The following is a 24,465-nucleotide window of genomic DNA, read 5'->3' as shown; positions in this document are numbered from 1 at the left end:
ATGCTCGCCTTGCTCTGTCTTGTGATGCGCGTTCGTGACTCTCCTGTTCGAACTCGTTCATCAAAATGAACAAATCTTTTTTCGTGTCATTTGGTTGATTCAACGAACGAAATGAACGAATTGACTCGGAAAAAGATTTGTTCATTTTGATGAACGAGTTCGAACGGGAGAGTCACGAACGTGCATCACAGAACAGAGCAAGGCGAGCATTTGAGCTTATAAAACTTAAACTTTGCGTTTTTTTTTTCGCTTGATAAGACCCTTATTCATTGTCTGGAATCGTTTAAAGCCCTTTGAACAGTTTGCGGTTTGTACTGAAAGTGTCATTTGGACCTTGAACCGTTTGGTCCCCATTGAAGTCCATTATATGGAGAAAATCCTGGAATGTTTTCATCAAAAACCTTCATTTCTTTTCGACTGAAGAAAGAAAGACATGGACATCTTGGATGACATGGGGGTGAGGAAATTATCAGCTAAAGTCTATTAAAAAAAAGGGTGGGTGACACTTAAGGGGTTTTAATAGCAAGTGTAAACAGGGCCTATGCGTAAAGGAGGACTCACACTCAGGAAAGCGTCCGGGTCCCAAACGAGTGCCAGAGATCTCCTGTCCATCACGATCCACACACCAGCACTGCCTAATGCTGGCGTGACACTGCATGCTGTCGTATGCGCCCTGGGCATCACAGGTCGGCACATACTGACCGGGCACAGGACGAGAACCACGAGGCTCAACCCCAGAGCCCAGAATGCTCTCCCTATGCAGCTGGCAGCGTGTCTTCTCACGGTCTGAACAAAACACACACACTTAACCCTGTACATTTGACACAGAAGACTGATGATGATCACAGGAATAAATTACATTTTACAATATATAATCAAATTCGAAAACAGCTGATTTAAAGCAACACCAAGTAACTTTTCCTCTGCGGTCGCCCTACAGGTTGGAAGTGGAATTGTCCATTACCGCTGTTGTAAATAATGTAGCCGACTGACGCACACACACACTCGCTGTTTATCCAGCACCAGGTTTGGAATGAACGATGTCCACAGATTTCATGACAGTATGATGTATTGCGACTTCATAAACGAAGAAAAACGAAATAATGACTATTGTAACGCTTGACGTTAAGCAGTCAAATTTGTAGTTTTCTTATGTCTCATTAGAACTACAGAAACACGACCCGATCTGGCAATCTTACATCGCGTGGTTATAGCAGATATAGGATCACCCTGACACGACTTGATGAACCACTGAAACGATTTTGGAAACATTATTTTAAGGTAAAAAAATCGTACTTAGTGTTGCTTTAAATTTTAATAATATTTCAAAGTTTTGACTGTATTTTTGATTAAATAAATGCAGTCTTGGTGAGTAGGGCTGTCACTTTACTTTGGAAAACCGATTGCACAATCGATCGGACTAACCAACATATATTTTATTTTAAAGGTGGAATACCTACGATTTTTGCATTAAAATATCCCAAAATCACAAGGCCAGTGTTATATATTTAGTTAAGATGATAACTTACAATATTCCAAATGTTTCAAACAATGTTTAAATCGCGAGAAAATTGAGATTTTAACCGAGGAAACGGGGCATGTGAGCTGGGAGTCGCCAGTAAATCGCGTGATATCCGCGTTACCTCGGTTTCCGCTCGTACTGCGTGTAGTCCTGGACAAATGCGGAAGTTGTAGTTGTGCGTTAGCGTCTATCAAGCGACAAACGTCAGCTTGCTTCGCGCATTTGTTATGGAATGGAGCACAATTATTCTTTAGCGATTGCACCTGGTTCTGAGTCTCATAAACGCAAACGTCAAAGAACGGGTCAACCGAACGACCCAGAGAAATTAAACCAGCTCAACATCGGTGTGGCATTTCCTAAATGGAGAGAACTTCGTGAAAAACTCGAACTAGAAAGAGACGCCGATCTTGCGTGTGTTTTACTTGACAGGTGACGTGAGTAACACCGTGTTCTGTATTAAAATTTCATGTCAGTAAACCATGCAAAACAATTAGTATTATTGTTATAATGTCTTGTTGTCTATGCATATGATGTGAAAAATCGTAAGGTCATATTCACCGCGAATACCGTTGGCTGTATCTTAGAAAACGACGTTTATCTGAAAAGTGTTTTTGTCCCGGCTCTCCCCTAACATCTGTGATAATAACTAATTTACTTTTAAACCTGACTTTTCTTGTGGTTATTTCAGTTTAATGAAAAACAAGCATGTCATTAAACGCAACAGTTCTAGAAATCGAACTTTACCTCATCCATGACAACTAATTTACGATTCCCGTCTGACTGATTTATCCACGGTGGAGTTGAAAACAACAGTTCCCATCATTCAAAGCAAAAGCAAAGCCGTTGTTGTTGGTTTGAATGTAGCGCCCTCTAGCGGCATAAAATCTTAGGTATTGTAGCTTTAACTCGATTAATTTTAACGTTTTTGTGTTTTTTTTTAACCAAAATTGTGTGTTAGGTGGACAGATCAATACAGGACACAGAACATGTAGGATGCTGGAAAATAACAATGTCTTTTCTGTCAACCAAACGCTGTTTAATCTTCGCTATTACTTCAATGAAAGTGAACAAGCGTGTCGTTATTTGTCGCGTAGTGACGTGTGTGATCAAGTAAGCCAGAAATGCACAGATTCTGTGTAATACGCTGTATTTAATGTATCATGAGGATCACGAGTTGCGTATTTGGGCTAAATCCGTGCAGATTTGGCTTAAACGAACGTCCCCAGCAAAGTGAGTAAACATAGAAACGCCAAATTGGTTCGTGATTTTTCCTGCCACAGTTCATTTTTACCCGCATTTAGTGAGTCGAGGGTGTTAATCTCAATCCCTGAATGTTGCGCTCCTGTTTGTCATTGTGCACGAAACTTCATGCCAATAAATCATCAGAAATATTGCTGACGTCTTTATGTTTTTCCTAATGCCTGTTAGGTGTCCGTGGATTTGCCTATATTTGGTGTTGAAAATGGAAACGTCTTTAGACATGGAAAATCAATTCAATTAACACTTGTCTCAAAATATTGAACAGGATTTTTTTTCACAAAAGTGACAGCCCTATAGACCATTTCGCAAGATGTAAACAAAACTGGTCCAGAAGCACTTCCTGTTTCAGTTTTTTAACACTATATAAAAGCTGGGATAAAATACAATCAACAGAACATATAAAAATGAATCAAAAAGTTAAACAAACATCTTTAAGATTTTTTCTTTACATGTGAAATAAAGAAAACAGTTACAAACTGAAACAGGAAGTGCTTCTGGACCAGTGTTGTTTACATCTTACAAAATGGTCTATTGGTGAGCAGCAGAAGAGACTTCTTTCAAGAACATAAAAAAAATCTTTTGAACGATTTGTATATTTCTGCATAATGTTTATTCTGGCTATTTGTATGTCTATACTAGTACACAGATGACCTTACAGCTCAGAAACATGGACTAAAAGTCACAAAAACTCAACAATATTGATTTCATAGGGTCTTAAAACTCTGAGAAACCAAAGCAACTGGCCAGTTCCCAGCAGGCATGCAGCTGCCGGGCTCATATTCATGACGGCAGGGTTTAACCTCTAACTCAGAGGTCAAGATGTCGGGTCATGTTGAAATATTTAAAGAGTTGAGGGTCGTCAGTCGTTAGAATGACTGATAAGGTTTGTGGTTTGAACTGTGGGTAAAAACAGATTCCTGATCGCTTGAGACATGTTGTGATACTGTAGTGTTGCTCAAGGCAAGATGCTTAAAGGGATAGTTCACTTTGAAATTAGTTTTTGATATGTTTTATCTTACCTCAAGGGCATCCAAGATGTAGGTGTCTTTATTTCCGCAGTATTTTCAATTTTGACATTTTTCAGTCAAACCGTTGTTGTCTATCAGTCATACACTGGAGGCTAAGGGGGTCCACCAAAGAGAAGTCCAAATTAAACATGATTTAATGACTCGTAAATGGCCTAAGACACGAAACGAGCGGTTTGTGTGAGAAAACCAACAGTATTTATAGCGTTTTTACCTCTTGTAATCACAGTGATCTGAATCAGTTGTTCAATGTCCAACTGAACCGAACTGAATCAGTTCAATGTTATGCCGGAAGTGAGCGCTCGCGTGTGACGTCACTCAATATTTACACGGAGATTTCGGAAGTTTTACCTTTTACTAAACATATTCAGATATACCGAAATCGTCTTCCATTGCGGTTTCCCGTATATCTAAATACGTTTAGTGAAAGGTAAAACTTCCGAAATCTCTGGATAAACAAAGAGTGAAGAGACCGAAGCGCCTGTGCTGTCACATCATTTTGTCATGGCTATGATTACAAGAGGTAAAAATGATATAAATACCGTTCGTTTTCTCACACAAACCGCTCGTTTCGTGTCTTAGGCCATTTACGAGTCATTAATCATGTTTAATTTGGACTTCTCTTTGGTGGACCCCCTTAGCCTCCAGTGTATGACTGATAGACAACAACGGTTTGACTGAAAAACGTCAAAATTGAAAATACTGTGGAAACAAAGACACCTACATCTTGGATGCCCTTGAGGTAAGATAAAACATACCAAAAATTAATTTCAAAGTGAACTATCCCTTTAAGGCCATATTTACATACACATTCCCAGGCATTTAGAAAAATGAATAATGACGTGGGGGTGAGTAAATTATCAGGAAATTTTATTTTTCTAAAGTGAACTAATCCTTTAGGCCTGATTTACAAACCACAACATGCAAAAACCGAATGAATTTCCACTAAAAATGCCAGTAGTAAATACTGTGGCTTTGTATGAGTGAATGAAAAGAATGAAGGACACTTGTGATAAAAACCGAAAGACAGAACTCTACCTGTGGAGCAGCGGAATCCGTCGCCATAGTAACCAGCGTTACATTGACAGGTGAAAGATCCAGGTGTGTTGAAACAAACGGCATTCTCATGACACTGGCTCACCTGACACTCGTCTATGTCTGAAAGAAAGAAACGCCAGATTCATTTGCATGACTAATAAGCACAATTAAATGTTTGATTAAGAAACAATTGATGACGGCCCCATTGAATTATTAAAAAATAATGCACACCTGAGGTGGTCACGTCGCCACGATGTGAAGCGGACAGGTTATTACGTTTATACTACGGTTACCACACCTCAAGACATTGTTCAGATGTTGTATTTCAAGTAGGAATGGGCAACGATTAATCGCATCCAAAATAAAAGTTTGTGTTTACATAATATATGTGTGTGTAGTGTGTATAATTAATTTGTATATATAAATACACACAGATGCATGTATATATTTAAGAAAAATATGTTATATTTATATGTATATATATTATTAATTGTGAATAAATATATATAAAATATATACATGCACATTTTTCTTAAATATATACATGCATGTGTGGATATTTATAAATACAAATTAATTATACACACTACACACACATATATTATGTAAACACAAACTTTTATTTTGGATTAATCGCGATTAATCGCTGCCCATCCCTAATTTTAAGAGGTTTTGTCCTTAAAATGTTGTCCATATCGGTGCCCGGTTTTGGTACCCAACCCTAATCATTTTCTGCTAATAAATTGCAAATTGTGGCATGTTGCAAAGCAGTCCAATCTCTTGTGTTTTTATGAATGACGTCAGCGACTAGTCAACGTCAACTCGACTTTGATGTCATAACAGTCGACTTTTCTATTATAACTCCTAGCATAGATTAATGCAACTGTAAAAATACATATGAAACTCATAAGTCAACTAGCTCTGTTTCGCATGAAATGGTGTGCATTCTTCTTGTCTTATGAATTAAAGTGTCTCTGGTATGGAGAGGTAGAGACAGCTGGAACAGAGGAGTAGTAACTCACCCTGACAGCTTCGTCCATCTCCCATGAATCCCGGCAAGCAGGAGCAGATGTAGGAGGATCCGCCGGTGTAACTACAGCGAGAGCGTTCAGGGACGTCACAGTCGTGAGTGCCGGTGCGGCACGGGTCCACGGGACGGTACACTTCTACAGGACAACACAAGACAGCGGATTCAATAAAAACTGTTTTTTTAATCTAATTATTAGGCACATTTTAAACCGGAAAATTCTCCACAGAAATCATACAAGAGATCTCTTAAATATCTTCTCGGCTGCAATGAGATTCAATAGAAAGAAAACTGAGACTTTGGTTTGAGAATGAGATGTTTTAGAGAAAAAGAGCCAAGTAATCTCACACGCATTTTCTTTAGAAATCTCATAAAAGTCTCAGATCTCAGTCTTAACCCAAACATGTCTCAAAGAAACTGAGCTGCTATTGTTTTCATAATCACATACATTTTAAAATCAATGAGACATCCATTTTCTGTTTCTTTTACGTATATACATACACAACCATTGGTCTTTTCTGCTCATCACGGCTGCATTTATTTGATTAAAAATACACAAAAAATTGTGAAATATTTTTAATATTTAAAATAACTGTTTTCTATGTGAATATATGTTAAAATGTAATTTATTCCTGTGATCAAAGCTGTATTTATCATCATTACTCCAGTCTTCAGTGTCACATGATCCTTCACAAATCACTCTAATATGAGGATCTGATGCTCATGAAACATTTATGATTATTATCAATGTTGAAAACAGTTCATATTTCTGTATAACTTTTGAAGTGTCCTATTTAACAAATGAATCCTGAAAAAAATGGTTAACACTGTTTAAACGGTTTACACAAAAATTATAAAGCAGCATATTTATTACTTAGCACCTTATTTAAACACAATTTATTGTTGTTACACAGTATATTTCTTTTTCTTGTCATTACAATCATGCTAATAAAGTATTTTAAATTGACATCTATAGTTAATAAGAGATACAGGCTAAATGAGCTTCAGATGAGCGACAAACTCTATGGATAGGGATGAGAAACATCAGAAGTAACTGTAATCTGACTGAAATCTCCATTTGCTTTCCATTTAATCTTAGTCTTGAAAAAACAAATGCAATTTGTTTCATTTTTTCCCACGAAAATAAAGTCTTATAACACCAGTTTCACATACAAGGCCACTAAACTGCATGTTTGATCTGTTTTATTTATATTTAAAGCAACTTAAAATATATCAGTGCCACTGTTTTGTCTCAAGATTCCCACCAGTAATGTTTTTTTTTTCAAAGGCATGTTTATTAAAGCTATTTAAATTGAACTAAGGCCTAATCCTGGCTTATTTTTAGGTCAAACCATTCTTGTCTATCAGTCATATAATGGAGGTCTATGGTCACCACTTCAAAGAGTATGCACAGAGAAGTCCAAATTAAACATGATTTAATGACTCGCAAATGTAAGTACACATTGATGGCCTAAGACACGAAACGAGCGGTTTGTGTGAGAAAAAACGAACAGCATTTATATTGTTTTACCTCGTGTAATTATAGAGTAACTCTTGTGGTTACAAGAGGTAAAAACTATATAAATACTGTTCATTTTCTCACACAAACCGCTCATTTCGTGTCTTAGGCCATCTGTGTGTACTTACATTTACGAGTCATTAAATCATGTTTAATTTGGACTTCTCTCTGCATGCTCTTTGAGGTGGTGACCATAGACCTCCATTATGTCCATGTTTTCAGTTTTTACAATGTGGAAATTTTAAGATGCAAATAGCTTTATAGAGGGGGGATTTCGTCAACAAATGATGATGATGATGATGATGATGAACACAAACAGATATAAACATCTACTGACTCACACACCAACACATGTCTGTCCATCACTAGCGAACTGGAAGCCGTCCTGACACTCGCAGCGAAACGTCCCCGGCTGGTTGTTGCAGACGGCGTTCGGCCCACAGATCTGAGGGGTTTCCCTGCATTCATCGATGTCTAACGAGACAAGGAAAGCAGACTAAACTTTAGTATTAGATCCTATCAGACTTCCTCACAGCCGCATTCCCACGGATCACTAACGACGATACCATCGGTTCTCATAATTGCATCTTTTTAAGATAACATCTAGCATCCGTTTTTGTGTAATTTCCTCTGGATCACATCCTTAGAGGTCTGGGGGAATATTTATGCAGACATGGAGACAATTTTGACGTCTGATTAGAAGATTGCTTTGGAAACGACCCCCTTAAGAAGCTGAACTCTGCTTTTATGAAGAAAATCCATTTCCCCTCTGAAGGAAGAAGATTAGTGGTTTAAATTGAAACGATACACTGAGGATAGATGTAATTGTGTCAGATTATCCCACAGCGCCGTACCATTGCAAGTGCGTCCGTCTCCAGTAAAGCCCGCGGCACAGTCGCATGTGAACTGGTTTCCTTGTCCGGGTCGGCATACGGCGTTAGTATCGCAGCCGTGTCTCCCGGTGAAGCAAGCGTTCTCTTCCGTCTGTCCCCCTGTGGATTATATATAAAAATCAACTATTGTCAACAAAGTGGAAATTAAGCTGTCAAGTTAACATTATTTATTAAAATGATTTCCACTTCAATAAAAAAAAAAAAATGTAGGGCTGTCAAACAATTAATCGCATCCAAAATAAAAGTTTGTGTTTACATAATATATGTGGGTGCACTGTGTATAATTATTTTATATATATATAAATACACTCACACATGCTTGTATATATTTAAGAAATGTTTTCATGTACATACTATATATATATAGATTTATATATAATTTATATTATATATAAATTTAAATATTTTTTATATAAATGATATTTTTTTCTTAAATATACATGCATGTGTGTGTATTTATATATATATATATATATATATATATATACACACAATATAATTATACACAGTGCACCCACATATATTATGTAAAAACAAACTTTTATTTTGGATGCGATTAATCGTTTGACAGCCCTAAAAAATTTAACAAACACAAATGTAACAATGAAAGGGTTCTTTAATTCTGTCAGTAATTACTCTCTCTCATTAGGGTTGGGTATCGTTTGAATTTGAACGATTCTGATTCCGATTCCGATTCCTAGTTTCGATTCCGGTTCCTAACGATTCTCGATTCCGATTCTTTTAAGAGGCAGGGTCAAAAAAGTTTAGCTAACCTTGCTAACCAACGGCCTTTCTGAAGGAAATACTCCTTCTGTCACAAATTTTGCATTTTGCCGAGATTTCGTTATTTTTTTAGAAAAGTGAAGCCACACTTTGGACCGCCGACGTAAGCTACTCATGTTCGACTCGCGCGGTTATGCCAACACTTCCGGTAGACGCTTCTTCGTTGGTGTTGTTCAGCGGTTTCTTTTTCCGCTCGGTGGACTGTGAATATCGAAACTAGGAATCGAAATTTTAACTTTTGAACGATTCCGGGAAAAACGAAAAGTTAGTGCCGGTTCGAATCGATACTCGATTCTCGATACCCAACCCTATCTCTCATGTTGTTCAATCTTCAGAACACAAATTAAGATATCTGTGATTAAATCTGAGAGCTGTCTCACTCCTCCATAGGGTTCTCTGTTATTGAAACTTGCCGGCCCAGAAAAGTTATTAAAGACATCGTTAAAATAGTCCGAGTCTACACTGGCTCAATCTTAAGTTTAACAAGCGACGAGAATACTTTTTGTGCGCAAAAAAATAAACAAAAACAACAACTTTATTCAACTATTCATTAGTAATTACTAAAAGAATTTTAATTTTTGGGTGAACAAACCCTTTAATGTAACCATTTTAAAGAAAAAGGCCATCTTGCAATACCACAATACCAAAAACTTGCAATACCACAGCCTGTGACGTCACATATTTAAGTATAAATTAAAAATGCACTCAATCGCATACATTTGAACCCTGAATACTGAATAAAGCCACCTTCAAAATACTTGTTTGATTTTGTTGACGTATTAAAGGTTTCTGCATCTCTTTTTATCACTTCATAAATCAAAAAATACTGTCAACAGCCGTAAAAGGCAAATGTTGCTGAGGAGGAGATTTCGGACTCAAACTAAATAAAATAAACATTTAAAAAATGTAAATAAAATAAACATTTAAAAGTGTATTTTGAAACTAGTCTGGAACAACACTTTATTAAATGCCAAATAGACTAAAATCTCAAGTGTTTTTGCCTGTAGGTAAATATGATAACACTTTACTTGAAGGGGTGTGCATTTTTTTATTTATTTGACAGGGACAATGCAAACAAACATAGTGTCAAGACCAAGCATGTCACTGAAGTGTTGCATATTAAGTTTATAGCTATTGCTAATTGCTAATTTTTAATTTGTCAGGGCTTTTATACACAATAAAATTTACATGATTAACTACTCAATAAAAAAATAAATAATAATAATAAAAATACTAATATAAACATACATAGGCCTACATATCATTTACAATTAAATATAATTAAAAATGAGTACACTTTTGGTTTATTTTTAAGCCTGGAAATGAACATCTTAAAGTTTAACATGACACCATAAGACTAACATGATGACACCTGTCATGAATATGAAGGAGCATGTTTATGCATGTTTATGACAACTGTCATTAAGTGTCTTTTGCTCACTTATGACATTTTTAATGCAAATATGACATTGTTTGAGGTGTCTTTGTTATGACAGCTTTTTGCCTTTGACATCTAAGAGGTCATCATATTATTAGAATATCCTGAATGTTCATGTAAAATAAAAAAGAATGTAAAATGGACTGTAGTTGAGAAGTGAGGTCAAGAAAAATATTCACGACACAGTTATAATGCCTCAAAACCAACCAGCTGACAGTTTAATGTAATGTCAAGTCAAGTCACCTTTATTTATATATGGATAAATGTAAATGTAGATCATCCCTCACCGTTGACGTCTCCGATCTTGTTACTCATGGCGTAACGCAAGAGCTGTTCGGCCATATTGTACATGACGAACACCTGGTCGACGCTGAGCATCTGTGCGGACGGCGTGGCTCTGCCGGGGTCATCGTGCTGGCAGCCCTGGAACGTGATGGTTTCTCTGAAGGTGTAGCTTCTGCTCTGGGTCGAGCGGTCCTGCAGATTGATCACATACTCCCGTGTGGATGAAGACGTGATCACTGACAGGAAGAGACACACATGTCACAAAAGACTGGTGACATTTTTTAATGTTTTAATTTGAGTTTCTTCTGCTTACTGTGATCAAAAACACTGTAAAAAAATATGATTTATTATTACAAATGTAAAACAGGTGTTTTCTATGTGAATATATAGTAAAATGTAATTTATTCCTGTGATCAAAGCTGTATTTATCATCATTACTCCAGTCTTCAGTGTCACATGATCCTTCAGAAATCACTCTAATATGAGGATCTGCTGCTCAAGACACATTTATGATTATTATCAATGTTGAAAATAGTTGATATTTTTGTGGAAACAGTGATGCATTTCATTTTTCAGGATTATTTGATAAAAGAACAGCATCTACTCGAAATGTAAGATTATAAATGTCTTTACTGTCATGTTTGATCAATCTAATGCATCTTTGCTGAAAATAAATCGTACCGAACCCAAACTTTTGAACGCTACTGCAAATAAAAACGCATGAAATTTCACTTCCGAACAAACACTGGATGAGAAAAGGGGTAATTTCTGCAGTCGAAAAGAAATGAAGGTTTTTGATGAAAACATTCCAGGATTTTCTCCATATAATGGACTTCAATGGGGTCCAAACGGTTCAAGGTCCAAATGAGAGTTTCAGTGCAAACTGTTCAAAGGGATTTTAAACAACACCAGACGATGAATAAGGGTCTTATCAAGCGAAACGATCGCTCATTGAAAAAAAAAAGAGCAAATGAACATCAAAATGAACGATGAGTCATTTGGTTCATTCAACGAACGAAACGAATGAATTGACTCGGAAAAAGATTTGTCAGGAGTCACGAACGTGCATCACAGAACAGAACAAGGAGACTGTTTGAGCTTATAAAACTTACACTTTGTTATTATTTATTAATTTTTTTTTATTATTTGGACCTTGAACCGTTTGCACCCCATTGAAGTCCATTATATGGAGAAAAATCCTGGAATGTTTTCATCAAAAACCTTCATTTCTTTTCGACTGAAGAAAGAAAGACATGGACATCTTGGATGACATGGGGGTGAGTAAATTATCAGCAAAAGTTTTTTTTAAAGTGAACTACTCCTTTAAGCAGTTTTATCCCTTTAAATGCAGTTTTATTTGTATATTTGACCATTCTTGTGCTGTGAATGATGGGTAATGGTGTTTGACTCACAGTTGCTGCTGTACTGGTAGATCTCGGTGTAGGGGTCGATCTGAACCGTGGCTCCCTGAGGAACCTCGGGAATCTTTCCTTCGAGTCTGGTGTCGACCCTCAGGTGGTCGTGCTCATCGATGCCTTTGAACTCCTGAGAGATGGTCAACCTCTCTCCGCCCGGCTGGAAGGTCACATCGGCCCGGCGCTTGAACTCTCCGCCTGACAGATGGGAGTGTGAGGCTGGATTTCCATCAAACATTTCAACTCAAAACCACACTAGAGTTTAGAGTTGCTGAAGTGATTTTAAATGGGATGTGTGTTGTAAGAATTATTGAAACTGAAATCGATATGAATCTTTCTCCACCCTCTCGATACGCTGTATGTTAAATAGAGGATATTTGCACGAAGTGAAAATAGTTCTTAGATAATATTTATACTTAGTGCAGATATGGCAGATTTTCATATGCATATTTCATAACAGAAAATAAGAGGATTACTTATGAGGAATCTCTATGAAAAAAATACGTCTAATTATCTATGTAAATCTGGGGTTTAAAATCTTTTTAGATGAACCCCAAATCTAAAATGTATTATCGCTATTTATTTATTTATTTATTTATTTATTTATTTATGTATAATATAATTTAGAAATTTTTATGTATTTATTTGTCTATTTTGATGTATTTATTGTGTATTTTGATGTATTTTGATGTATTTATTTGTTTACTGCAATCATATTTTCAATTGTTTACTTAGGTAAAATTTTCCAAAAATGTTCATTTATTTAATGTTCATGTATTTAACACTAGTTAATGTATTTACCAACATGAACTAACCATGAGCAATACATTTGTTACTGTTTTTGTTAATCTTTGTTAATGTTAGTTAATAAAAATCCAGCCTTTCATTGTTTATTCATGTTAGTTTACAGTCCATTAACTAATGTTAACAAGATTTTAATAAAGTACTAGTAAATGTTGAAATTAACATTAACAAAGATAAACGAATGCTGAAGAAGTGTTGATCATTCTTAGTTAATGTTAACTAATGTAGTTAAGTAATGAACCTGAAATTGTAAAGTGTTACCAATTCAAATATATATTTATTTAATCTCGATTCGTATTTTTTACATTGTTTTTCTCTAAACTTTTCCATGTACCGCCTTAGAACTGAAAAAAATCTTGTATTTTATAAAAAATAAAAAAGGTATTTTCACCTTTTTAACTTTCATTTCACACAAGAAAAAAAAAAAAAATTGCGAGTGATTTTTTTCTCCAAATTTTGAGATATAAACTCGCAATTGCGAGTTGTGAGACATAAAAGATGTCAGGACTGTGAGATAAAAAGTCCCAATTGTCTTTAAGATTTTTTTCTTCAGATGGAAACAAGCTTCCATTGAAAAAAACCTGATCTAAATAACATTTGCTTTACATTTTCTTTTCATTTGATATAGCACTACCATTTAATGTGAGATGGATTTTATTGACGATTTATAATAACAATCATAATTCGTTACATTTATATAGTGCTTTTCTAGGAACTCAACGAGCTTTATCTCCTAAACCACCACCAATGACTTCTCACTATATGAAAATCTCACCAATGATGCTGAAGCCGTTCTTAAAGCCCGGCTGCTGGAGTGCGAAGGCCCATCCGATGACCCCCCCGACGGACGACAGCGGCTGCAGAGAGAAGCCCACGATCGCTGGGATGGCGCTGATGGCCACGTAGGCTCTGCCGTCATTAACCACCACGTACGAGTGGAGATCGTTGCTAGCGAAGTCCACGGGCACCGGCGAGTTTCCCACGAACACCCTGCCGCTCACTTTACCGTTCATCCTCTGAGGGATCCCTGTGAAAGATCGATCGGAGACTCAACAAAAGCTGTTCACTGTATAAAAGCAACGTCAGACATTTCAAACATGAAATCTATTAATATTACTGGTATAGTTAACAATGCATTAGCTTTAGCCATAATGTATTCAAGTAATAGATCCAAAATAGGACACAGACTTTGATGTCAGCAACTGTTTACATGTGAAACATTGTATATTCTAATCCAGGATTTACCAAACTGTTTTGTTGTTGTTGTTGTTTTGTTTTTGCTGTTTTATTTTATTTTATCATCATTATATTATTATTTTAATAATATGATATAATCAGTTGATTATTATTATTACTGGGAAATGTAAGTGTTGTTATGTAATAGTAACTTGACTGTTTATAAAAAAGGGTAATTAAAACAATTATTATAAAAAAATATGAACATGTAAAATAAAAATAAATATCTTTAAATGAAAATGAATAACTTTTTTTTGTTCATCTTCATGTCATGTGATTAATTGTCAGATTAATTGTCAGAAAACTGTGAACCAGGATTATTATTGTTATGTTATTATTGTTTTATATGTATTACTATATTAAAATGATTGTTAACTAAAATAAAACACAAAAACTTGTATTTTAGCTAGTTGATTTAGCTTTATGTACTAAAATAACAGCTGAAATTAATAATAAAAAATTAGGGCTGTCAAACGATTAATCGGGATTAATCGGATCCAAAATAAAAGTTTGTGTTTACATAATATATGTGGGTGCACTGTGCATAATTATTTTGTATATATATATATATATATATATATATATATATATATATATATAAATACACACACATGCATGTATATTTAAGAAAAAACATATTATTTAAATATAAAATATTTATATTTTTATATAATATAAATGTTATATAAATCTATATAAAGTATACATATGAAAATATTTCTTAAATATATATACAAGCATGTGTGTGTATTTATAAGTATAAAATAATTATACAAAGTGCACCCACATATATTATGTAATCACAAACTTTTATTTTGGATGCGATTAATCACGATTAATCATTTGACAGCCCTAAAAAAAAAAATATATATATATATATATATATATATATATATATAAACCATTTTAAAAACAAAAACTATTAAAAATGACAACAAAAAAAAACATTCAACATATCTAAACTTAAAATGAAACCTGAAAATATAAAATAAAAACAATTTCAAAATATTAAAATACTAAAATGAAACTGCTGTGAACATAAAAAATGTAAATATTTACTTAAAATTTCAGGGCGAGTTAAAATATTTCCTCTCAGCTAACTTTTATCTAGTCTAATTTCTTTTGCATTCCAGAATATACTGTATATATTTACATTTGCCCATGCTGTCAGTGATCATCACCCATCATACGAATACAGTTCTATAATAGAAATGAAAGCAATAATAAGTGAAGTGCATTAGAGAGACACATTACCGTCAGATACGCAGTGAATCCCATTGCCGTAGTATCCAGGTTTGCACTGGCAGCATCTTCCACTACACTCGCCAAATTTGGAGCATCTGTGCCCGCCACATTCCCCAGAGTTGTACGTAAATACTGTACACAAATAACAAGAATCATTTGGGCTCAAGAAAAGCACATTTGTTAATTATTCTAGCAAATAAACCATTGGTGATGCTGACCGTCCACGTTGATGTCCTCATTCTCGAGCTCCACGACCTCGGGATCTTGCGGTGTGAACTGGACCTGAACGGGAGGAGGGTGTTCTGGACGATGGTACACCCCATCCAGGTTCTCCTGTTGGATATCGGGGTACACCTGGTGTTGCTGGTCGTGTGTTCCTGCGCTCCCGAATGTGTGGGAATCCGAGGGAATATCCGGCACTTCTCCAGGGGCGACGTCCGTGAAGTGAGGGAACGTCCCGATCTCATACACCCACACGCCGCGCTTCCCGGAGTTAGTCTGCCTGGGAAACACATTCAACACCAGTGTGGGAAAACCTGCTCACTGACACTGCTAAACAGTGGACAAGCCACTGGAACATTCTTAAATCAACTAAAAATTAACGTAATAAAAATTATTACAGCTTAAATGGCATCTTTTTAATGAATGAAAGCCAGTATCTCTAATATTCTCCTGATATCTCGATGAAAATTATTTTCCCAAAAATTTTAAATGAAAAGCTTGAAAAAAATAAATATTTTTTTCAATTTAAGTAAACTTAAGACAATCCTCATTTAACCCATAATAATTATCATATTTAACTGTCCCATAAATAAATTGAATAATGTTATAAAACAATCTGCCCTGCATACATTATAAATCAAATATGACCCTTCCCAATTTAGTCTAACAGAACATGTATATATAAAAAAAATATTATTTATATATAAAATATTTATATTTATATATAATATAAATTTTATATAAATCTATATACAGTATACACATGAAAATATTTTTTAATAATTTTTAAAATAATTATACACAGTGCACCCACATATATTATGTAATCACAAACTTTTATTTTGGATGCGATTAATCGCGATTAATCGTTTGACAGCCCTAAAAAATATATATAAACCATTTTAAAAACAAAAACTATAAAAAATGACAAAAAAATAAAATAAAATTCAACATATCTAAACTTCAAATGAAACCTGAAAATATAAAATAAAAACAATTTCAAAATATTAAAATACTAAAATGAAACTGCTGTGAACATAAAAAATGTAAATATTTACTTAAAATATTTATTTTACTTATTTATTAAGTATTACAGGTTAAATGGCATCTTTTTAATAAATGAAAGCCAGTATCACTAATATTCTCCTGATATCTCGATGAAAATTATTTTAACAAAAATTTAAAATGAAAAGCTTGAAAAAAAATTTTTTTTTTTCAATTTAAGTAAACTTAAGACAATCCTCATTTAACCCATAATAATTATCATATTTAACTGTACCATAAAGAAATTGAATAATGTTATAAAACAATCTGCCCTGCATACATTATAAATGAAATATGACCCTTCCCAATTTAGTCTAACAGAACATGTATATATATATAAAAATATATATAATATAGAATTCTGTAGAATAGAAAAGAAAGTGTTAGTATTTATTTTCTGAGGAACAGATTTATAATGGAAAACTACGGAAGCGCATTGCTTTCACTTGAAGAAAACAAATCTACTCTGTTTTTCTGAATTTACGAGTAAATGATCTCAGAATTACGAGGACATTTTTCATAGAAAAAAAAAAAGTATTTTGCTCTGTTTTCCTGAATTAATGACTTGATTATCTCAAAAATTATGAGTAACTCGTTAATTCATAAAAAATGAGTGAAAAAAAATCATAACTCTGAGATAATTAACTCGTTAATTCAGAAAAACAGAGTAGACTACCGTAGTTTTCCATTATAAATATCGAAAAATTATTAAATCAAGCAACATTTACTTGAGAAGCAAAATGGCTTCAGATGTTACGTCTTGCTTAGCAAAAATTAGGATTATTTTTCATACCTCACAGACACTTATTCTTGTATTACAGTACTCCGTGGTAAAAAAAAAAATCAAGCTTTTAATGTTGTTTATATGTCTATGTGGTGTTTTTAATATGCTATAAGACAAAATTAATTTTAAATTCATAAGTCGACGGCATTGCTGAGTATTTCCTCCTTAAAACTGCAGTGAACCAAAGACAGTCTCAAAAACACGCTGGTGTTTCTGACGTCACAAACGACCTTGTAACCAATCAGATCAACCAGTGAATCTCTGAGCGAGGGAGTGGAGGCGGAGCTCATTTGCATATTCATAGAACCACACATACTACATGAGGCAAGGGTGTCGAGTTACATTCAAGATATTTTAAGGCACGATGAGTTTTTTTTTTAAAGGAAGAAACGTTTAAATGTGTCATTCTGCTTTAATTTAGCTTTAAGGGATACAATTATTGACTAAAATCGACTCCCTTAATTTTGATACATTTTGATACAACAAGACCTGAGAAGCTAAAACCCTGTTTCTCCCAGTCGACACGGCCACACATAACCGGCGTTATCATAAATCTTTCAGTTTTTAAAAATAATCGCTTTCTGTGATAAAAACAGGGTTTTCGTGTAAACGAGAGGCCAAACCACAGGGAAATATCTGCGTCTTCCCTTCATGTAAACAGGGCATAAGTGTGCGTGTTCATCCTGGAAGTATATTATTATTAGTAAAAGTTTGTATTGGAGCTTTTCAGACAGTCAGAAAGTCTGGTTTTCATTTTCACAGAAGAAAGATTTTTGGAACATGAAAAAGAGTAAAAGATGGCAATATTAATGGTAAACCAACACAAACAACAGCCGTACTTACTCCGCTAAGTTCCTGACCGATGCCTCGGTGTCGTCTGTGATGCGATAGTACGGTCCTTGTGTCTTGGAAAAGAAAAGGCGCGTCTCCTGTCCTTTGCTGAAGCCGGCGTGCATCGTGAAGCCGTCGCCGGTGCTCTGGAACTGCAGAGAGTCTCTCGGGAAGAGGAGGATCGCGTACGACATCGTCTCCACAGAGGCAATCACCAGTTGGAACGTGTTTCGCTATGAGGTTAAACAACATGATTTATTAACGCATTTTTATACTATCAATTGAATCCATCACTCTGTAATTCACACATACAGCAATCTGCAATGAGAAAGGAGTCAGAAGTCATTCATTTTCAATTAGAGTCAATGATTTAATTCAAAAAATATATATTTTATTGTAAACTTTTTCATTTTTGTTCAAGTTGAAGTACTTAAAATTACAACAAAAAAAACGATAAATATAAATATATAAAAATTAAGAAAAATAAAAAAACACAAAAGGATTAAAAATACAACAAAATATAAATGATAAATATATATCTCTATTTATATATATATATATATATATATATATTTTTTTTTATCAAGCTTGTATATTTAAGTTCAGTGATTTCACTTAAATGGCAATGATAATTACCTATTAATTGTTATTTAAGTGAAATTACTGAACTTATATATACAAGTTTGACAAAAATCATCATTAAAGAAGAAAATTTCAAATGGCATTTAGAGGCGTTTGCATCTGAACTCTTCATATATAAATCATTCATAATATTAAAATATTTTTAAATAAAATAAATATATTCAAATATTAAAATTATTTGTATTATTTTAAATAATATTAGATTAATTTTAAAAATGCACACTGTTGTGTAGAAAAGTGCTACATTAGTTACATATTTGTTTCATGATACTGAAGCCTTTATATAAAAAGAGTAAATAGTCAAACGTGCACAAAAATTGAAGTTTGTGATGGTTTAAGGAATAAAGTCCAAACTTTTATGTTAGATGTGATTAATCGCGACTAAACAATTAAAATATTAATTACACTAAAGTAACACAGGAGTTTTTTCACTTGTTTTAAAGACTTGTATATTCAAAATACAATCTACTATATGTACCCTTAAAATCATACGCAATTATGCTTTAATTGTGGATTAAAGTGCATTTACTGCAACTTACATTTTTAGATATTTAAACTGTAAAAATAAGGAATAGGAATGTGATCTTTGCAGTGCGAGCAAGTTTGATACATGCATTGATAGTCATAATATGATTAATTTTTCTTATACTAAAAACATAGTCTACGCAAGTATATGTTACTGTATGTAGCGTAACAAAAACACAAGGCGACCAGCCGACCAACTATACCTTAATTTTGACCCTGGACCAAAAAAACAGTCACATGGGTCAATTTTTTTTTTATTTGAGATTTATACATCATCTGAAAACTAAATAAATAAGCTTTCCATTGATGTGTGGTTTGTGAGGATAGGAGGGTGCACAAAAAAGGAAAAAAAACATTAAAGTTGTCCATTTATGTAAACGATTGTGCTGCATTCAGTCTCTAAAATAAATGTTATATATATATATATATATATATATATATATATATATATATATATAAAAGAAAAATCAATAATTTTGACCCATACAATGTATTGTTGACTACTTGTTGTGATTGGTTTTGTGATCCAAGGTCTGTAAAAAGACTGTAACGGCCCACAAATAAACTGAACCTCACTCTTCCGGTGTGTTCCAGGCCGTCTCCTCTGCTCTCAGCCCTGTGATAGGCCACATCCACCCATGTGACCACCAGCGCGTGGATGGGATTCACCGTATCGTCCTCAGGAAAGGCTCTGTTGATGTGATCGGCCACCTGTTGGAGAAGAGCAGGACTCGAGTCCTGGCGGAAGAAGACCTTTCCGACGCCGTCGCTGGTGTCCAGGTCGCCTTGCAGAGCGGCGATCATCTTAAAACTGGCCGGCATGTTGCCCAGGTACTCCGACTCTCGTGTCGGCTTCTCCAGGGCAGCAAATCCATTGGTGTTGATCTAGATGTGAGATATAATAGAAATAATTATATTAGTGATGATCTGAATCAATAACCATAACTGAAATGCAGGAACAAAATGATGTTTTGTTCCGTTAATGTTTTAAGTGCTGTCAAATCGATTCATTTGACGTGATTAATCGCACCTAAAATAAAAGTTTGTAAAATGTAAATATACTTGTTTCAATTTTTAAAAAGTAAGTGTTAATACTTGACTTAAAAATTTAACGCAAGTTCTGACAAAGTTTTGAATTTCTAAAAATCACAGCTTCATCGGAAAGTTATGAAACTTGGTGACTTTTATGGCATTATGTATGTGAATACAAAAAAAAATTGAGGTCATGATCTGAGCATGCTAAGTGGTTGTGAAAAAAAAAAGTCACACTTGTTGTCTTTGGTCAAAAATGACCCCCATAGGAAATGAATGGGAAATTGACAAAAACACAAAAATTCAAATTTTTATTTATTTTCTTTTACTTTTTTTTTTTAATAAAAAATCGTTTTTGAGATTGTTTCAACTATATATTCAAATCCACCAAAAAAAAAAAAATGTGTTGATTCTCATGATTCTCTGCTTTTTCTCGATACTGTAACCAGATGGTGCTAATTTTCTTCAATTTTTTTTTTCAGAAGGCCTAGACTCTATATTAAACTAAAATACTGCATTAATAATTTTTTGAAAAAAATAACATATATATAAAAAAATATATATATTTTTCCATGGCAAAAATAGACCATAAATATTGCATAAATATTAATATATTCAATCAAATTGTCTCAAAATACTAAATTACAAAGAATAAATATTATAGAACAAAAATAAATTGCATTGGTTTTACTGGGATGGAGGAAATTTAATTTTTAGGTGTCCGGTCACTTTTGACCGGGAAGATAACAAGTGTGACTCCGAAACGAAGAGCACCTGAGGGTTAAGTTATTTCAACAATTTACAAGTTGTTATAACTAATTGAAGAGAGTCTAGAACCCCAGTGTTCAATATAGAGCCTCACTGAATTAAATCATTAAATCAAAATCTGAAGTTGTCGAACTTATTATGATCCCTATAGTGGACATAAGTCTAGAAAGAGAAAACAGATGGAAATTAAGTAGAATAAAAATAAAACTATTGGACAAAATAGCTCAAAATCAATAATAAATAATAAAAAAAATAATAGACAATGTTTAATAAAAGAATAATAATAATAATATACACTCAAATGAGTTGAAAATGGCTACAAGTTCCCATTTTTTCCTCATGCTACCATAACCTTTAAACCTCATATCAAAACAGATTAAGTAACCTTTAAAAGAGTAAATACTCAAATCTGCACTAAAACCAACAGAAACTGAGTGTGTGTTTGTGATGGTTTAGGGAATAAAGTCCATTGCCAAACACCCACATACGTACACAGTGTAAAAACACAGACAATATGCTGAAATTGCAATGTACAAACGACAACAAAATGCACATTTTAAACTGATGTGTGACTTATTTTGTAGGTATAGGATATCAAAGAAGACAAAATAGTAAAATCCTCAAAGCCTATTCATCACAGACTAACTAAAATCAGACAAATTCAAAGGCCTGATCTTGGTCTTATTCTTGACCAGATTCACTGATCCTGTCTTCTAGCTAAAGCATGTCGTTTCTGTGCCACAACGTCACCCAAGAGAATTACAAACATAATGATTGTTTTCAAAGAGGTTTCCGGGTGGGTCATCCTGGTATTGTTTCATGAATACTCTGTGTGTCGATATATGTTCACATACTGCAAGTTGCTTTGGATAAAAGTGTCTGCTAAATGCATAATGCATACTCTCTAAAAAAAAATGCTGGGTTGTTTTAACCCAATTTTAGGTCAAATAAATACAAACCCAGCCATTGGGGTACATTTTTTAATTACATTTTTAACCCAACGTTTGGGTTTGTCTGTATTTGACCCACAATTGGTTAAAACAACCCAACATTTTATTTGTGTACTATATAGGGCTAGATTCAGGCACAATATTTAAACTTTTATGGAAATTAAATAGTCGATCTGCACATTCAAAAAATGCAACATAGATGATTAACACTTAACAGATTGGATTATAATCATAATAATAATACATTTTATTTGTAATGAGCTTTTCTCAAACCCAAAGCACTAAAATAAACTATTATACTGTGAAATTATACTGTAAAATGGCATATTGATCTGAGAAAACGGAGCGTTTTAAAACAAAGTTTAACATGAGAATAGATTGTGGTGAAGAATGAATGAAGAAAAGTACGTTTTAGATGTTTAATAAGGAATGCAATGCACATTTTAATCGTTTGTACAATGACTGTTCAACACCTCACTAAAACAGATGTGCATGCTTTGACTGCATTTCCAGATGTTGTCAGAATGCTACAAACACATGCACTTTTATTCAGCAGGAGATCCTATAAATCCTGAAGGAAACATCTCATTCCTGCTTGTGACTTTGCCATTCATTCATAATCTGCTCTAAAACACTGGAGTTTTGTCTACAAATCAATGTTATGTTATGAAAAGATGCAATGCATTGCTAAAATAAAGAGTTCACGGTAAGAACCAAAACAGCTCAGAAAGAATAGCCTGTCCTGGAAAGGAAATTGGCAAGGGAAACCTGTGGGAAAGGGAGCATTGGATTGTAATTATGAATGTTATTGTTAGTCGAGTCTTCCGAGAATTTTCCATAAAGATGTACAAGACCTCCAACCACACTTTAAAACATCTAAAATGGTCCGTGAGTCAATCCGCCCGATCAATACACAGGATATTATGCAGGAATGTGTCTGGAGAATTTGACTACAGAGTCACTCATGAAAGCAAAACTGACTCTTTACTTTTATGATAAACATTCCCACTCTAATAGTCAATGATTCATCAATGCAATCAATCACTAAATCACATCCTATCCTTTGTTCTCATTGAATATGTTGCATGCAAAAAATAACACATTTACTGTATAAAAAATAGCAAAAACAATAAATTACACCCCACATACTATATTAATAGAGAAAGCAGCGTTCAGTAGGCAAACCTAAAATAACTTTGTCGTTTGTTTTAAAACCTTGTTAATGATCTATTACTCAATTAGCACTGGAACACCACATTCCTATTTTAGGAGGAGTATAATGAGCTGTTTGTCTGTTTCATTGCCAAATGTGCTGCTATTGTGACAATAAAATCAGCTGGCAAGAAAACAAACAGCAGAGTTTAAAGTGAACCTATAAGAGTTTTTTCTGTTTACTTTGGAAAACACCCTGATCTAAGACACGTAATATGTTACCACTAGACAGCTGTGTGTGTGTGTGTGTGTGTGTGTGTGCATTTTACACTGTAAAACAAATATTGATGGTTTAACTTAAAAAAGTAAGTAACCTGGTTGCCTTAAAATTTTAAGTTGATTGAACTGTAAAAAGTGAGTTAATACAATGAAGGAGAATGATTTAATCATCAGAAACTCAAAATTATATGTTATCTGAACTAAATAAATTATTTAAGTTGATTTGACAAAAGAAAAAATGTTGTGATTACTACACTGTAAAAAAATATTGTTGTTTTAACTTTAAAAAGTAAGTAACCTGGTTGCCTTAAAATTTTAAGTTGATTGAACTGGAAAAAGTGAGTTAATACAATGAAGGAGATTAATTTAACCATCAGAAACTCAAAATAATAAGTTATCTCAACTAAATAAATTATTATAAAGTTGATTTGACAAAAGAAAATATGTTGTGATAACAAATCTTGAAAATATTTTTTACAGTCTAGGCCTACACTTTAAAAAAAATATTGTTGGTTTAACTTAAAAAAGTAAGTAACCTGGTTGCCTTCAAATTTTAAGTTGATTGAACTGGAAAAAGTGAGTTAATACAATGAAGGAGATTAATTTAACCATCAGAAACTCAAAATAATAAGTTATCCCAACTAAATAAATTATTTAAGTTGATTTGAAAAAAGAAAAAATGTTGTGATAACAAATCTTGAAAATATATTTTTACAGTGTATTTGTGTGTGTGCATACACTACAAA

General features: G+C 33.8%; 1 protein-coding gene across 1 annotated transcript in view; it reads right to left on the bottom strand.

Moving 5' to 3' along the window:
• nid1a (nidogen 1a) overlaps window positions 1–24,465 on the bottom strand; it is a 37,207-nt gene that overhangs the window by 12,186 nt on the left and 556 nt on the right. Inside the window, exons 2-13 of the mRNA XM_039648635.2 lie at window positions 20,115–20,423; window positions 18,384–18,604; window positions 15,709–15,992; window positions 15,500–15,622; window positions 13,785–14,036; window positions 12,203–12,403; window positions 10,793–11,026; window positions 8,246–8,383; window positions 7,737–7,865; window positions 5,868–6,011; window positions 4,846–4,965; window positions 562–786 (exon numbers count right to left, since the gene is read on the bottom strand). Coding sequence (XP_039504569.2) covers window positions 562–786; window positions 4,846–4,965; window positions 5,868–6,011; window positions 7,737–7,865; window positions 8,246–8,383; window positions 10,793–11,026; window positions 12,203–12,403; window positions 13,785–14,036; window positions 15,500–15,622; window positions 15,709–15,992; window positions 18,384–18,604; window positions 20,115–20,423 — 2,380 coding nt within the window. The remainder of the gene's footprint in view (window positions 1–561; window positions 787–4,845; window positions 4,966–5,867; window positions 6,012–7,736; window positions 7,866–8,245; window positions 8,384–10,792; window positions 11,027–12,202; window positions 12,404–13,784; window positions 14,037–15,499; window positions 15,623–15,708; window positions 15,993–18,383; window positions 18,605–20,114; window positions 20,424–24,465) is intronic.

The sequence above is a fragment of the Pimephales promelas genome, chromosome 11 (genome assembly GCF_988280905.1).
Source record: "Pimephales promelas chromosome 11, fPimPro1.hap1.1, whole genome shotgun sequence".
In the NCBI taxonomy this organism is placed as follows: Eukaryota; Metazoa; Chordata; class Actinopteri; order Cypriniformes; family Leuciscidae; genus Pimephales; species Pimephales promelas.
Note: the sequence above shows the minus strand (reverse complement) of the source record. Positions and strands in the feature narration are given on the sequence as shown.